The following is a 13,479-nucleotide window of genomic DNA, read 5'->3' on the forward strand; positions in this document are numbered from 1 at the left end:
CCCCAGCGCTGCTGCCCCCTCCTCTCTTCCCCCGCCCCTCCTCCTCCTCTGGCCGCTCCCTCCCTCCCTGAGGCCCCCCTGCAAATCCGTCTCCACCAGTGGGTGTTGGGGGGACCCTCCCCACCCTCTGCTGGCACCCACCGCAGCATCCTGCCTTTGGGCCTCGTGCCCGCCGTGCCGAGTGGGCAGAGACGTGGGCACGCCCCCTGCTGGCTGCCCAGCCAAAGCTCCGCCCGGTCCGGCGGGCCTTTCCTTTGGGGTGGTGAAGGCCTGCGGGGGATCCAATGGGCCCCGACTGTGCCCCCCGCGCCAGCCATCCCAGGAGGCCTCCCTAGTGGTTCTGCCCGCCACACCCACACGCGGGGACACGCGTGTATGCACGCACCCCTCCCCCACACCCTTTGGGGCAGGAAACCGCTTTGCTCGGGACCCTCCGCAGCAACTCTCAGCCTCTGCTCTTCCGCCCAGGCGCCCCCCCGCCCCAGTCAGGAAGAAGCCGAGGTGGGGAGGCCCAGGCCGGCCCCCTTCTGGGCTCTCCTCCTTACCCGGAATGAGGCTTCAGGAGCCCCTTCAGCTGCCTTCCGGGGAAGAAGGGGAGCCTCGGGCCGCTGCGGGGCTGGAGGACTCACGTGCCTGCAGTGCTGCTCCCAAGGAATTCTGCCCCGCCCAAAGCGCAGGCCCCGCGCCAGGGCCTCTGGGAGCCGCAGCTCGTCCAAGATGGCGGCGCCACGGCTGGGCGGCCCGTTCCGGGTTGGGCAACCCCCGCTGGCAACGGCGGCCCGAGGCTGCCTCGTCCCTCCACCTGGGCTCAGGTGAGCGGAGGTTCGGGCCTCCTCCGGCGTCTGCCAGCTCCCAAGGAGCCAGGAGGAAGCCACCTCCCGGGGGCAGATGCCCACCAGCCGGCGCTTGGGGACCCTCGCAGGCACTTCCCCAACGTGCCGCCACCATCTCTTAGGCCAGTGCGAGCCGCCGTCCTCTGGCCTCGAGCGCCCCGACTGACTCTAGGCAGGAAAAGGCAGCGAGGCAGAAGGGCTGGGGGACCACCGGACCGCTGCCAGCCCAGCCAGGGCAGCCAAGCCTTCCCTGCAGGCCGTCTGTGGCCCCTCTGCGGGCTCCGGGCTCCGCTCACTCCAAGGGCTCCCCCCTTCCTCGGCCATCGGCCAAGCCTTGGTGGACGGTCCTCGTTTCCAGGTCTTTGTCAGCCCACACAGTGCCGTGGCCGGGCCAGCCCGTGGCTGTGGCCATTCCCCCAACAGGTAGGAGTTTGGAGCATTTTCCAGCAAAGCCTTCCATTCCCCAGCAGCAAACTGCCCTTCCCGTCCTTTGGCGACCATCGCTGGGAGCGGAGCGGCCCTTCTCTTCCTCACTTCCGCTTGGGCCGCTTCGTTGGACATTCCAGAAAGGAGGCTTTTTTCAGGAAAATTTGCTGTAGACGACCCCCCCCCCCCCCATTTCCTGCTTCCTTTCTCACTTCGGCTGCTTCAGTTTAATTTGTGGAAAAGCCTTTTAATTTCATGTAATGGAAAGGATCCATTTCACTTCCCATGATTCTCTCTGTCTCTCCCTCCCTCTCTGCCTCTCTGTCTCTGTCTCTCTCTTTCTGTCTCTGTCTCTCTCTGTCTCTGTTCCTCTCTCTCCCTCCCTCTCTCTCCCTCTCTTTCTCTCTCTGTCTCTCTCTCCCCCTCTCTCTGTCTCTCTCTCCCTCTCTCTGTCTCTCTCTCCCTCTCTCTCTCTCTGTCTCTGTCTCTCTCTCTCCCTGTCTCTCTCTGTCTCTGTCTCTCTCCCTCTCTCTCTGTCTCTGTCTCTCTCTCTCCCTCTCTCTGTCTCTGTCTCTCTCCCTCTCTCTGTCTCTGTCTTTCTGTCTCTCTCTGTCTCTCTCTCTCTCCCTGTCTCTCTCTCTGTCTCTGTCTCTCTCTCTCCCTCTCTCTCTGTCTCTCTCTGTCTGTTTCTGTCTCTGTCTCCCTCTCTCTCTCTCTCTCTCTCTCTCTCTCTCTCTCTCTTTCTGTCTCTGTCTCTCTCTCTGTCTCTGTCTCTGTCTCTCTCTCTCTGTCTCTCTCCCTCTCCCTCTCTCTCTCTTTCTCTGTCCCTCTCTCTGTCTCTCTCTGTCTCTCTCTCTCTGTCTCTGTTCCTCTCTCCCTCTCTGTCTCTCTCTGTCTCTCTCCCTCTCTCTGTCTCTCTCTCTCTGTCTCTGTCTCTCTCTCTCTCTCTGTCTCTCTCCCTCTCCCTCTCTCTCTCTTTCTCTGTCCCTCTCTCTGTCTCTCTCTCTGTCTCTGTCTCTCTCTCTCCCTCTCTCTCTGTCTCTCTCTTTCTGTCTCTGTCTCTGTTCCTCTCTCTGTCTGTTTCTGTCTCTCTCTCTCTCTCTCTCTCTCTCTCTCTCTCTCTGTCTCTCTCTTTCTGTCTCTGTCTCTCTCTCTCTGTCTCTGTTCCTCTCTCCCTCTCTGTCTCTGTCTCTCTCTGTCTCTCTCCCTCTCTCTGTCTCTCTCTCTCTCTCTGTCTCCCTCTCCCTCTCTCTCTGTCTCTCTCTCCCTCTCTCTCTGTCTCTGTGTGTGTGTCTCTCTGTCTCTCCTTCCCCCCCCCCCCCAGTTCAGCTTTCGGTTCTCTCCTGTGTTGCTTCTGTCTAGAGCCTGTCCTCATTTGGACCTTCTTTTGGCCTAGAGCCCGAGCTCCGAGAGTCCACATGCCAGCGTTGGCAGCCACTTGGGTGGGCGCTTGGATCTCGGGGCTCATTGCAGACGCCCATAAGTCCCGGCATTCCCCGCCTGCTGCTCCGGGAGGCGGGCTGCGATCGGGCGCTTCCCCCATCGACTCTCTTCTGTTCTCGGCCTCTGCGTCTTCTGGATGTTTTCGCTCGCAGAGGGATTCTTCCAAGGGTTTTCTAGAGAACTTTAGCGGACAGATTCTCAAGGCGCAACACGTGGAACATAAAGATGCTGCAGACCTTCCCGTCGGCTCGCCGACCGCGGGGTCGTTCTTTCGGAATGAACTGAGATCAGCCCGGCTGCTGTGACCCTGCAGAAGTCGAGCTCTCAGGCTTTCGCCTTCCCGGGGCCCACGAAGGTTTCTCCTTTGCTGGGTGTGTCTCAGCGGGGACTCCCCATCTTGGAGGCACCTGCAGCCCCTTGGCTGGGCGCTTCTCTGTCTGCGGCTCCCCCGAGCTTTGTCGGCATCCTGGAGCGAGGGCGCTCCCTTTCCTTGGGGTCTGCTGCAGCTTTGCTGGGGGGGGGGCAGGGAGGGGGACTGTTTCAGCAACACCTTCCATCGTGTGCATGTCACGTGCCGTGTCTTTCCGTTCTCATTGCTTCCGGGGCCGCCCGATTGCCTTCTCTCCCTGCTCAGCCCTCTTGAGGTGGGATCCCGAGCGCTGGGGAGGCCTCCAGTGGTTGTAGGTGGAGGCTGCGCTCCATTCCCTTCGGCCCCTTCAAGGCCTCTCTCCAGGCTTTTGAACAGGGAGGGCTACAGGGTGACTGTTGCCACGTGTGTTCCGCCCAGTTTGCGCAGCACTGAGCCAGCCCTCAGCTCCTGGCGGCGTCCCAGCTGCTCCTCCGGGGAGCTTGTGCTCGTGCGCGGCCCGTCCTCAGTGTTTGGGCATCTGTCCGGGAAACCCATCAGCCCTTTGGCAGCCTGTTTCCGTCTCCCGGGCTCAGGGGCCCACCGAGGGAAGTGAGCAGTGGGTGGGCCCAGGGGCCTCTGTCGTCACCACGGTGGCTGGCATTGGCGTGGCGAGCCATGCGGCCGGCGGATTTTCTGAGCAACCTCACCAAGGACTTGCTCGATGCATTTCTCCAAGAAGGGTTCATTCAAGGATTTGGTGGCGGCTCTTGTTAGCCTTTTCTGCAAATAGCCATCCGTGTCCATGGGGGGGGCCTTGTCACCGTGGCTCACTGTTCCCCTTCGCACTCTCCCGTGTGCTCTTCGTTTTGATTCTGCGTTGGCTCCTCTTGTTCTCTAACCAAATGAAGCCGTGGTGTCTCTAGTGGGGGGGGGGCCCTCCCCCAAACCAGCTCCTCCTTTCCTGTCAGTCCAGTTCGTTTGACACTCAGCTTTAGTCCATCTCCTTTGCTTTTCGGTGCTTAATCAGGGCTTTCAGCTGGCTCTTTTTCTAGGCTTTTCCTTGCTCGCCAGTTCATTGGCCTGTTCTTCCTCTCTTCTATCCGTGGATGCACAGCTTTGGCTGCATCCCACACGCTCTGCTTTGTGGTCTCGTTGTCACGATCCTTACCAAGAGGATGGATTGCTGGCTCCGTGGATGGTCCGGGGTTCAAACAGGACTCACGACACTTCCCGTCTGTGTGCTCTTGGCCAAGTCACTTGACCCCACCTGCCTAACCCTCACTGATCTCCCAAGTCAAGGTAAGAAGGGTTTTCTGAAAATAAAAATGCATTGACTGTTTCTATCATTCATTCTTTAGGGTTAGAGTCTTTTGTTTCCAAGTCATCTTTAATCTGTGCTTCTGAGGTGCTTTTTTGGTCGTACTTTTCACTGCATGGTAGTGCTGCTTCAGTGGAATCTTAACAAAAGGGTAAACTGAGGCAGATCTCCATGTAAGATGACAGGGGCATGCAACCTGTCAATACATGGGGCAGAAGCACAGTTCTGCTTTTATAGGCTTGGGGGAGCCGGGGGGACGACACGGAGGGACTGGGGATGAGACGATTGTCCACAAAGCTGAGGTGCAGGAACTGACTGGTTCAGAGTTCGGGCATGGGGCTGGCAACAAGGGCCCTCCCCCCTGCCAACTTATCCTCCTGGGAGCAGTGTTCCGTTGGAGACTTTGGGATAGCAAACCGCATTCTTGAAGACTAGCTCGGCTACTCCCGCCTTTTCACACACTCCCAGAGCTAAGGAAAATTTCCTGCAGCCTGATGAGGGCAGTGATTTTTCAGTCGAATCTATACTTACTTACTGAATTTTGAATTCAGTTCAGAGACTTAAGCCGTTCCCAGACAAAATCAGTTATTTTCCAACAGAATCAGTCAGTCAGCCATGATAGAGAATCCATTTTTATCTTCTCGGGCCCCAAAAGGCGCGGAACGTTTCTGCCTTCATCAGTGCGGTGCGAGTGTGCTGTGCACAGCCGAGTGTCCGATTCTCATTCCATTTTCTGCTCTTCCTGTTTTTCTCATGGTTAGACATGTCTGACTTGGAGGAGGTGAAGGAACCCCAGGGGACTTGGACCACCTTATTGAACTTTTCCTTCTGAAAACCGGATGCCGTGCCGTCCATTCCGTGCTGGGACCACGGCACTGGCCACGGCACCTTTGAGCACAATGTCCTCCGCTTATCTCTTCAAGGAAGTCATTTTTTCTTCCCCTGACGTTGTACGAGGTCACGTGCCAGTCCTGCCTCTTTTACTTCGGCGGAAGCATAATAGATTACGTTCCAGACTCTTAGTTCAACTGTGTGTCTTTCTGCTTTAAGTGTGTTTCTTGTAAACAAACATATTGTTGGATTCTGCCTTCTAATCCGTTCTGCTGCCTGCCCTTGTTTTACGTATGAGCTCCCATTCATGTCCACGGTTCTGCATACGACTTCCCTCCATCACATCTGCTTCTAGCTGTCCTTCTTTCTCTCTTTTTCCCCTTCCCCTCCTTAAGTCTGTTTCACTTCTGACCAATCAATACCTTCTTTACTGTCCTGATCACTACCTCCTTTTAGCCTTTCCCCTCCCACTTACCCACTGGGCATTCTACCCCCTTTGAGCCACTTCGGATGAGCGTGAGGTTCAAACACCCTCCCTCCTCTTCTCTGTGCCCTCCTTTTCTGGGAGAGAATTCTCCCCCGAATCCCAGCGCCGCCTTCTTTCTCACATCATAATCAGTTCCTCCGCTTGCCTTCTGCCAAGAGAAACTCCCTCTAATGATCACGTTCTTAGTAGTTACATGCCTCGTCTTCCCATACAGAAATGTAAACAGTAGTTCCTTGTGATTTCTCTTTCATGTTCATCTGTTTATGCTTCTCCTGCGTATTGGGTTTGAATGTTCTATTTTCTGTTCTGCTCTGGACTATTCACTGGGAATGCCTGAAAGTCCTCTCTCTCGTTAGTGCCCATTTTCCCCCTTGCAGGATCATACTTAGGCTTGTTAGGCAGGGTATTCTTGGTCGAAATCCTAGTTCCTCTGATTTCCAGAATGTCATATTCCAAGCTCTCTTCTCCTTAATGGTGGGAGATGCTAAATCTTATGTGATCCTGCCTGCAGCCCTGTGTTGTTTGAATGGTTTCCTTTTTGGCTGTTTGCTCTGTTTTATCCTTGGCCAAGGACCCTGGAACTTTTCCTTTTGGGATCTCTTTGAGGAGATGATCGGTGGGTCCTTTCCATTTCTGTTTTGCCCTTTGATTCTAGTATACTGGGGGCAATTTTCCACAATAATTTCTCGAAATATGATGTCTAGGCTCTTTTGCTGATCATGGTTTTTAGGTAATCCATTAATTTTAAAACTATTTCTCCTCATTCTATTTTCCAAGTTAGTTGTTTTTCCAATGAACTAGTTCCCATTTTGTTCAATTCTTTTCCAATTTTCTGACTTCTGTTTTATCATTTCTTGATGTCTTGTGGAGTCATTAGTTTCCATTTGCCCAATTCAAACTTTTTAAGAGGTGTTTTCTTCAGAAGACTTTCGTGCCTCTTTTTCCATTGGACTGATTTTGCTCTCGAAGAGGTTCGTTTCATTCAGTAAGGTTTTGTACCTCTTTTACCATTTGGAAAAATGAAATAAAATTCAGCTGGAAGAATGAAAGGTCAAGAATTTCAAGGGAATGATTGGCCGGTGGGATGGTGGGAGAGGAAGGAGGCCTTTGCCATGGAGTGGTCATCGTCAGGCTGAGAAGTAGAAGAGTAGGTCGTTCCTATTTGGCTTTTGTTTTGGTTCCTGTTAGCCCCTTCCTTAATGTCTTCCAGGAATTATTGTTGCTCTTGCGTCTAATCTGCCTTTGTTCTCCCTGGACGCTTGGCTTGTGGGGCCTTGCACCTCAGTATGTTCTGAGTTTTCATCGAGTTGCCTCACCACTGTACCTTTTAGAAGTCCGGTTATTGTTGCTGTTTGCTCACGTCTCCCCCTTTGAATTGCGTGCGCTGTTGGCTGTGCTCATCCAAGGTGGGGAAGGTCCGTGTCCCGGCCTTCTCACTGCGCTGTTTTGGCTGCTTCCGAGAGGTGTGGCGCGTGGTGCCTGCTGCTCCCCAATTCCCTTTGCCCCGTGTCCATGGCGTGGAGAGGACGGCGTTGGCTGGCCCTTGGTAGGGCCTCAGGGGGTGCTTGTTGATTGCCAGAATGGCATCTGTGTGGGAGAGGCCTCTTGGAAGGGCTTCACTGGGCAAAGGCAGATGCCATTCAGGAGGACCCCCGAAGCAGAGTGGCATCTCTTGGGTCCTGGGTTCCACGTGAGCCGCTTTTTCTTATTTGCATTGTGAGTGTGGAGGATTCACCAGGCAAGGGGGAGAGAAACCGGTAGAGCTGCAGAGCCCTTTCCATGGAGGCTTCCCAAGCAGCCACTGGAGACTCGTGGGTGGGTAAGCCGAGAACTCTACGGCAGAGCCTCAGGAGGCATCTCTGAAGGGTGGGAATCCTGGACCGAGTCTTGGAGAATGAGCTGTTCTCTGGGAAAGGCCCGGAGCCCGGAGAGAGGAGTTGGGATCCCCCAACACTGACTGGCAGGAACCTTCCCGAGAGGCCATCCCTGCCAGCGTGCGGGCCTCAGCCAGCTTGGGTTCTGAGCAGGAGCCGGCTCTGGGGAGCAGCGGGCCGGGGGGGCCTCATCCCGTTGAGCCCGCTGCTCCCCGCTTTTGCCATCTCTCACCTCGTGTTCCTCGTTCCTGTTTCCAATCCCCTCACAGTGGGGTCTGCGCACAGAGAAAAGTGCTTCGGGAGATGAGGCCGTCCCAGAGCCTCCCTCTGCGGCGAGGAGAGGGGGCCAAGGCATGGGCATCTTTGTCCCCGAGGCCCCTGAGGGAGGGATCCCCAGCTTCTAGCGGGGTCACGGCTCGTGTCAGAGCCCAGTGCTGTTCCGTGACCTGAAAGCGGGCTGACAAAAAGGAAGTAAAGGTCCCTGAGGTTCTCGTCACTCCCGTACTGATTCAGGTGCTGCGGGGTCCCTGCTGACCTGTGGGGGCACAACGGCAAACTGGGGAAACCCTTAGGAAACGGAGCTTCTCACTGGAAAGCGGGGAGCCTGTTTGTTCCCAGGCCAGCAGAGCTGGACATGTGCCGGGTACTGGTGGGGTGGCTGGCTTTCAGGGTTCACCTGATAACAAAGTGTTTTCCCCAAGACCGAGATGGCCGTCTTGGTGATGTCTTGGTTTGTTGCTGAGGAGCCCGACCTTTAATGGGGGCCAGACAAGAACCAGGAAGGTAGCCTGAGGAGGGGCAGCCTCCTTGGGACAGTTGCTTTTAGCCGGCACCTCCCGTAGAGGCTCAGGCTCACTTGAGGACACTTTGGGCTTCTGTCCTGGGGGCCAGGGAGGGGGTGGGCGCGTTAGGCCAGTTGGGCCCACACTTCAGCAGGAGGCCGCTGGAGCTGTCGAGCTCCCATGCAATGTGCTTTCCAGCCCTCCTCTGCTCTTCTTTCCTGGGACAAGGCATTTACAAGGCCTTTCACCACCTCTCACTCCTCTCCACAAGGTGCTCTTTAGCACACCTCAGCTTATTCTCATTGGAAGCCTGAACCAGAGTCCCGTCAGACATTTACTGGCTGGGTGACCCTGGCCAAGTCACTGTCAGTTCCCTCACCTGAAAAATGAGCGGGAGAAAGAATGAGGAACCCCTCCAGAATCTCTGCCAAGGAGACTACAGGTGGGGTGGGGCACTGAGCGGCAGAGCCCTAGCTGGGTCACCATGGCACAGGACTGATCCTAAGAAAAGAGGCCTCCATGGCCGAAGGACAAACCCCATCCCTCTGGGCAGCTTTGGGGCCTCCAGGCTGCATCATCCCACTCATTGCCCTCATTTTTATGAAGACAGGCCTTTGTCTGCCTCTGCCCTGGCCACTGAGGCCCGCCTTGGTTTTCTCCCCCTCACTGCCCCCATCCCAGCGCCGCCTTCTTCATTCCGGCTTTTTCTCCTCTTCTTTGGAATCCCCATGATGTCCCCCAGAACACGCCTGGCGCTGGAGCTCCCCCCTTGGGGCCCTCCTGACTCTCCATCACTTGGGAAGTCACTCCTCGCTTTGTGCCTTAGGCTGAAGGGGGCCAAAGGAGGGGCCCAGCCAAGCCAGGGGTGGCGGATGGATCCAGAGGGATGCCGCAGAGTGACGGGGCCGCCCCAGACAGGAGATGGGAGCGGCCCCTCCCCCTTCTCTGCAGAGGTCGGGTGCCATGGCAACGAAGTATAGCATGCCAGCCGCTGGAGCTAAATGCTGTTTTTTTCCCTTTTTTTGGTGGGGGAAGGGCAGGCATCCTGGCACCCCGGGGAAGTGTAGATGGCTGGCAATGAGGGTGTGGATACGATTCAGTGGGGATGTGTGTAGAAGTGGCCGCCTGGGCCAGGCCCCCCACTCCTCAGTTTGCTTCAGTTCCTCGTCTCCCAGGGGTGGGGGCGTCCACGGAGGCCCTGCTTGCTCTCTCCCGGCTCCTCCTTCCCTCAGGGAGCCCCACCATGGCGGGAGGGAGGCTGGAGGCTGCTGCAGAATGTGCAGCTCCAGGTCAGGCAGCCCAGCGGGCAGCTTCAGGGGAGGAGGAGCTCGTCTTCTGGGCTCTGGGCTAGCAGAAAGGGGGGGACATCCTGGTGAAAGGAAACTGCCTCCCCCCATCGGATCTGCCTCAGCAGGAATGGGCCGAGGGAGGCTGGAGCTTCGGGGCAGCCCCGGGACTGCTGGGGTCATGCACAGCTCAGAGCCCAGGAGGCCCCAGACGCAGAGGCCAGGGTGAGCCCAGGACCCTCTGGTTTTCTCCCGGCCCCAAGGGAGGCCGCCTCTCTGGCCCCAGCCTAAGGGGAGGCCGCCTCTCCGGCCCCAAGGGAGGCCGCCTCTCTGGCCCCAGCCTAAGGGGAGGCCGCCTCTCCGGCCCCAAGGGAGGCAGCCTCTCCGGCCCCGGCCCCAAGGGAGGCCCCCTCTCCGCCCCGGCCCCAAGGGAGGCCGCCTCTCTGGCCCCGGCCTAAGGGGAGGCCGCCTCTCCAGCCCCAAGGGAGGCCGCCTCTCCGGCCCGGCCCCAAGGGAGGCCGCCTCTCTGGCCCCGGCCTAAGGGGAGGCCGCCTCTCCGGCCCCAAGGGAGGCCCCCTCTCCGCCCCGGCCCCAAGGGAGGCAGCCTCTCTGGCCCCGGCCCCAAGGGAGGCCGCCTCTCTGGCCCCGGCCTAAGGGGAGGCCGCCTCTCCAGCCCCAAGGGAGGCCGCCTCTCTGGCCCCGGCCTCAAGGGAGGCCGCCTCTCCGGCCCGGGCTAAGGGGAGGCCGCCTCTCCGGCCCCAAGGGAGGCAGCCTCTCTGGCCCCGGCCCCCCGGCCCTGGCCCAAAGGGAGCCCTTGATTCGCTCAGCATCGATGGAGCCTCCTTTGGGTCCCCGCCAGGCCGCCTGGCTGAGCTGAACAGCAGCCTGGCTGGCGCCGGCCCTCGGGCTCCACAGTGGCCCCCGGCCGAGTTTCGGGGTGCGGCTGAGCGCCGGGGACCCCCAGAGCCTTCCGGCGCCGAGGTTTCTCCGGCTCTCCTCGCCCGCTTCCCCCTTTGCAAGCTCGAGGACAGACGCGGACTCGGACCTCAGGACAGGCCGCTCCGGGTCTGACGCCTCCTTTCTGTGCACGTTTCTCCCGACAAGCTTTCGGCCTAAGCAGCGCCGATGACCCGGGGGGGCCGCTTCCCCCGAAGACCGGCCGAGCCGACGGCTTCCTCAGCAGCAGAAAAAAGGCTGCTGGGACGAAGGAGGGTGAGTCGAGGCGCGCCCGGAGCCGCCCTGTCCGCTGCCCCGCTCCTCGCGCTTTCCCGGGCCTGGCCGCGCCCAAGCTTGCCCTCCTGTTGCATTCGTGCTCTTAACCCTGTCCACGAGGCTCTGCGGGGGAGGGGCCTCCGAGGCTGGCCCCAGGCCGGCCTTTGGGGCTCTTCCCTCGGGGCTGTGGGATGAGCTGCTTCCCTGGGCCTCCGACCTTCTCTTGTCTGTCTCCATCCTCCCAAACGGCCTCCTCTTCCCCCCCCACACGGACCTCTCAAACAGCCACGATGGCCGGGAGGAGGCCGGGGGCACGCGGAGCCCAGGCGGCCACCCGGAGGGCGAGGCCGCGCCGGCTGCCACGGTGAGGAGGGCGTCCTGGAGAGCAGCGAGACCAGACGTCGGACGGGGCAGCCTCGGGGCGAGCCAGGAGGACTGGGAAGGGGCGGCAGAGAAGACGACACCGAGGGTCGGGCTGGGCCCCCAGCCTGGAGACTCTTGGGCCAGAGGGTGCAGAGGAAGAAGGGGGGAGGCCCGCGGTGAGGAGGTGGGACCGCAGTGGGGCTCTGCCACCGAGACCTGAAGGACGGAAGGCCCGAGCCCTGCAGGGCTCGTCACTGGATTAGCAGGCGGCTTCGCTCGCTGCAGGAAGAAGGGAAGAGGAGGAAGCCCCAGCGAGATCCCCCGCCGGCTGGGAGGCCTCCCACTGGCAGTCCTGGATCTGCACAGCCGGTTCACTCCAATGGAGGGAGGCCTGACAAGCCCACAGCCCTGCCTCCCCCTCGAAGGCCTGCTTTCGCTTTGTTCAGGACCGGGGTGCTGGGGAACCCCCCCAGCCTTGGTCTGGCCCCCGTGTGGTCAGAAGGTGCCTTCCAAGCAAAGCAGGAGCCCCCAGGCTCCCCCTCTGCGAAAGGGCCGCCCCAGAGGATCCCGGGGTGTGGCGGGGCGGGGCTTGGCCCTGTTACTAACCCGGATGTTGAGCCCAGCTCCCGTGGCCGTGGCTCACCGCCCTCTCCCCTCCTCCCTTCGCAGTGTACACCATCCTCGCCCGGGGCCGGGCCGACCGCAACGTGTACCCCTCCGCTGGAGTGCTCTTTGTCCACGTGCTGGAACGCGAGTACTTTAAAGGGGAATTCCCGCCCTTCCCAAAGCCAGGTAGGCCCCGCCTCTCGGGCCTGTGGGGAGGGCGCCCAAGGGGAGGGGCAGAGCCGGACTCCTAGAGGGAAGGGGAGGGGCTAAAAAGAGAGCGCGCCCCTCCCCCTTCCGCTGGCTCCCCAGGCAGCATCCTGGGCTGCTGCCCGGCCTCTAGGAAAGCCCAGGAAGCTGGACCCTTCCCCAGGCCTCTGGCTGGCGCCCTGTTCTTGGGGATGCCCCGGCCGGCCGAGCCTCCACAGGCTGCTCTCCGGAAGCCTGGGAAGGGCCTGGCTGTGGGCCCAGGGAGAGAGCCGGAAGCTGCTGCCCGTGACCCCGCCCCTTCCTCCCGCAGGCGAGGTCAGCAACGACCCGATCACATTCAACACCAACCTCATGGGCTACCCGGACAGGCCGGGCTGGCTGCGCTACATCCAGAGGACGCCCTACAGCGACGGCGTGCTCTACGGCTCCCCCACGGCCGACAGCGTGGGCCGGCCCACCGTCATCGAGGTACGCGGCTCGGCGGAGGGATCTCGGGTTGGCCGCGCTTCCTCCTCCCGGGTCTGGGCGGGGAACCTTGTCTGAGAGAAGCCAAGGGGGAAAAGACCCCCGGCGGCCCCCGCCTGTGGCCCCGCAGACAGCCGAGGGGCCGAGCAGCCAGGCGGCTCAGTGGGTAGCGAGCCCCACCCAGAGCCAGGCCATTCTGGGTTCCCATCTGACCTCAGACATGTCCCAGCTGTGTGACCCTGGGCCAGTCACTCACCTCCCGTGGCCTAGTTCTTCTGCCTCTGGCCCTGCGCAGCCCTGGTGCTGAGCTGGAAGGGGGGGCCGGAGAGGGCCCCCAGATCTGTAGAACCAGCCGGTGGCTCCCCCCCAGCCGAGGCCTCTTGGGCCGCGGGGGACGACACCCCAGAACTGGCACCCAAAGGTGCCCTGCGAGACGGCCCTGAGCCCCCGGGGTGGAAGGTTTCTAAAGGCGGGGGAGCTCCCAGAGCTGGGGTTGTTTGGGACCCCAAAGGGTGGCTCAGAGCGGCTGCTTCACGGCCTTCCCCTGCGGCCACCATCTTTGTTTCATCCTTTCCACGGCAGTGGAGGTCGCCCTGGGGGGGGCCTGGGCAGGGGACTGCCTGGCTACCAGAGACGTCGGCCCCCCCCAGGCTCACCCAGGAAGGCGTCCCCCTCCCACCCTCAAATCCAGGCCGGCCGCGCCAGGGGGCCCAGGCCGCGGGGGGGCTTCCCCGGGGCTGCAGGCTCTCCTGCCTGGGGGTGGCCTCGGGCCCTTTGTGGCAGCGCAGAGATGGAGGAGGTCTGCGGCGGGCAGCGGGGACGGGGCCCCGAGCTCAGGAGGGGCCAAAGACGGGCCCTTCCCCGGGCTGCTGCCGCGGCCGTTCAGGGGGCCTTTTCACAGCTCGCCCTTTTCTCTCCTGCCAGATAACGGCCTATAATCGGCGCACCTTCGAGACGGCCCGGCACAACCTGGTCATCAACATCATGTCAGCGGAAG

General features: G+C 60.4%; 1 protein-coding gene across 13 annotated transcripts in view; it reads left to right on the forward strand.

Moving 5' to 3' along the window:
- The window catches only part of SGCE (sarcoglycan epsilon), a 30,130-nt gene that overhangs the window by 545 nt on the left and 16,106 nt on the right, over nt 1–13,479 (forward strand). For 4 of the 13 annotated variants that reach the window (XM_056800948.1, XM_056800950.1, XM_056800945.1 and 1 more), the window contains exons 2-5: nt 10,734–10,841; nt 11,874–11,996; nt 12,328–12,485; nt 13,407–13,479. In XM_056800948.1, coding sequence (XP_056656926.1) covers nt 10,734–10,841; nt 11,874–11,996; nt 12,328–12,485; nt 13,407–13,479 — 462 coding nt within the window. Of the gene's footprint in view, nt 1–461; nt 813–961; nt 1,257–10,733; nt 10,842–11,873; nt 11,997–12,327; nt 12,486–13,406 lie in introns of those variants that run through there. The other 9 variants (XM_056800952.1, XM_056800954.1, XM_056800951.1 and 6 more) reach the window with 5 other exon arrangements.

This window comes from Monodelphis domestica, chromosome 5, assembly GCF_027887165.1.
Source record: "Monodelphis domestica isolate mMonDom1 chromosome 5, mMonDom1.pri, whole genome shotgun sequence".
In the NCBI taxonomy this organism is placed as follows: Eukaryota; Metazoa; Chordata; class Mammalia; order Didelphimorphia; family Didelphidae; genus Monodelphis; species Monodelphis domestica.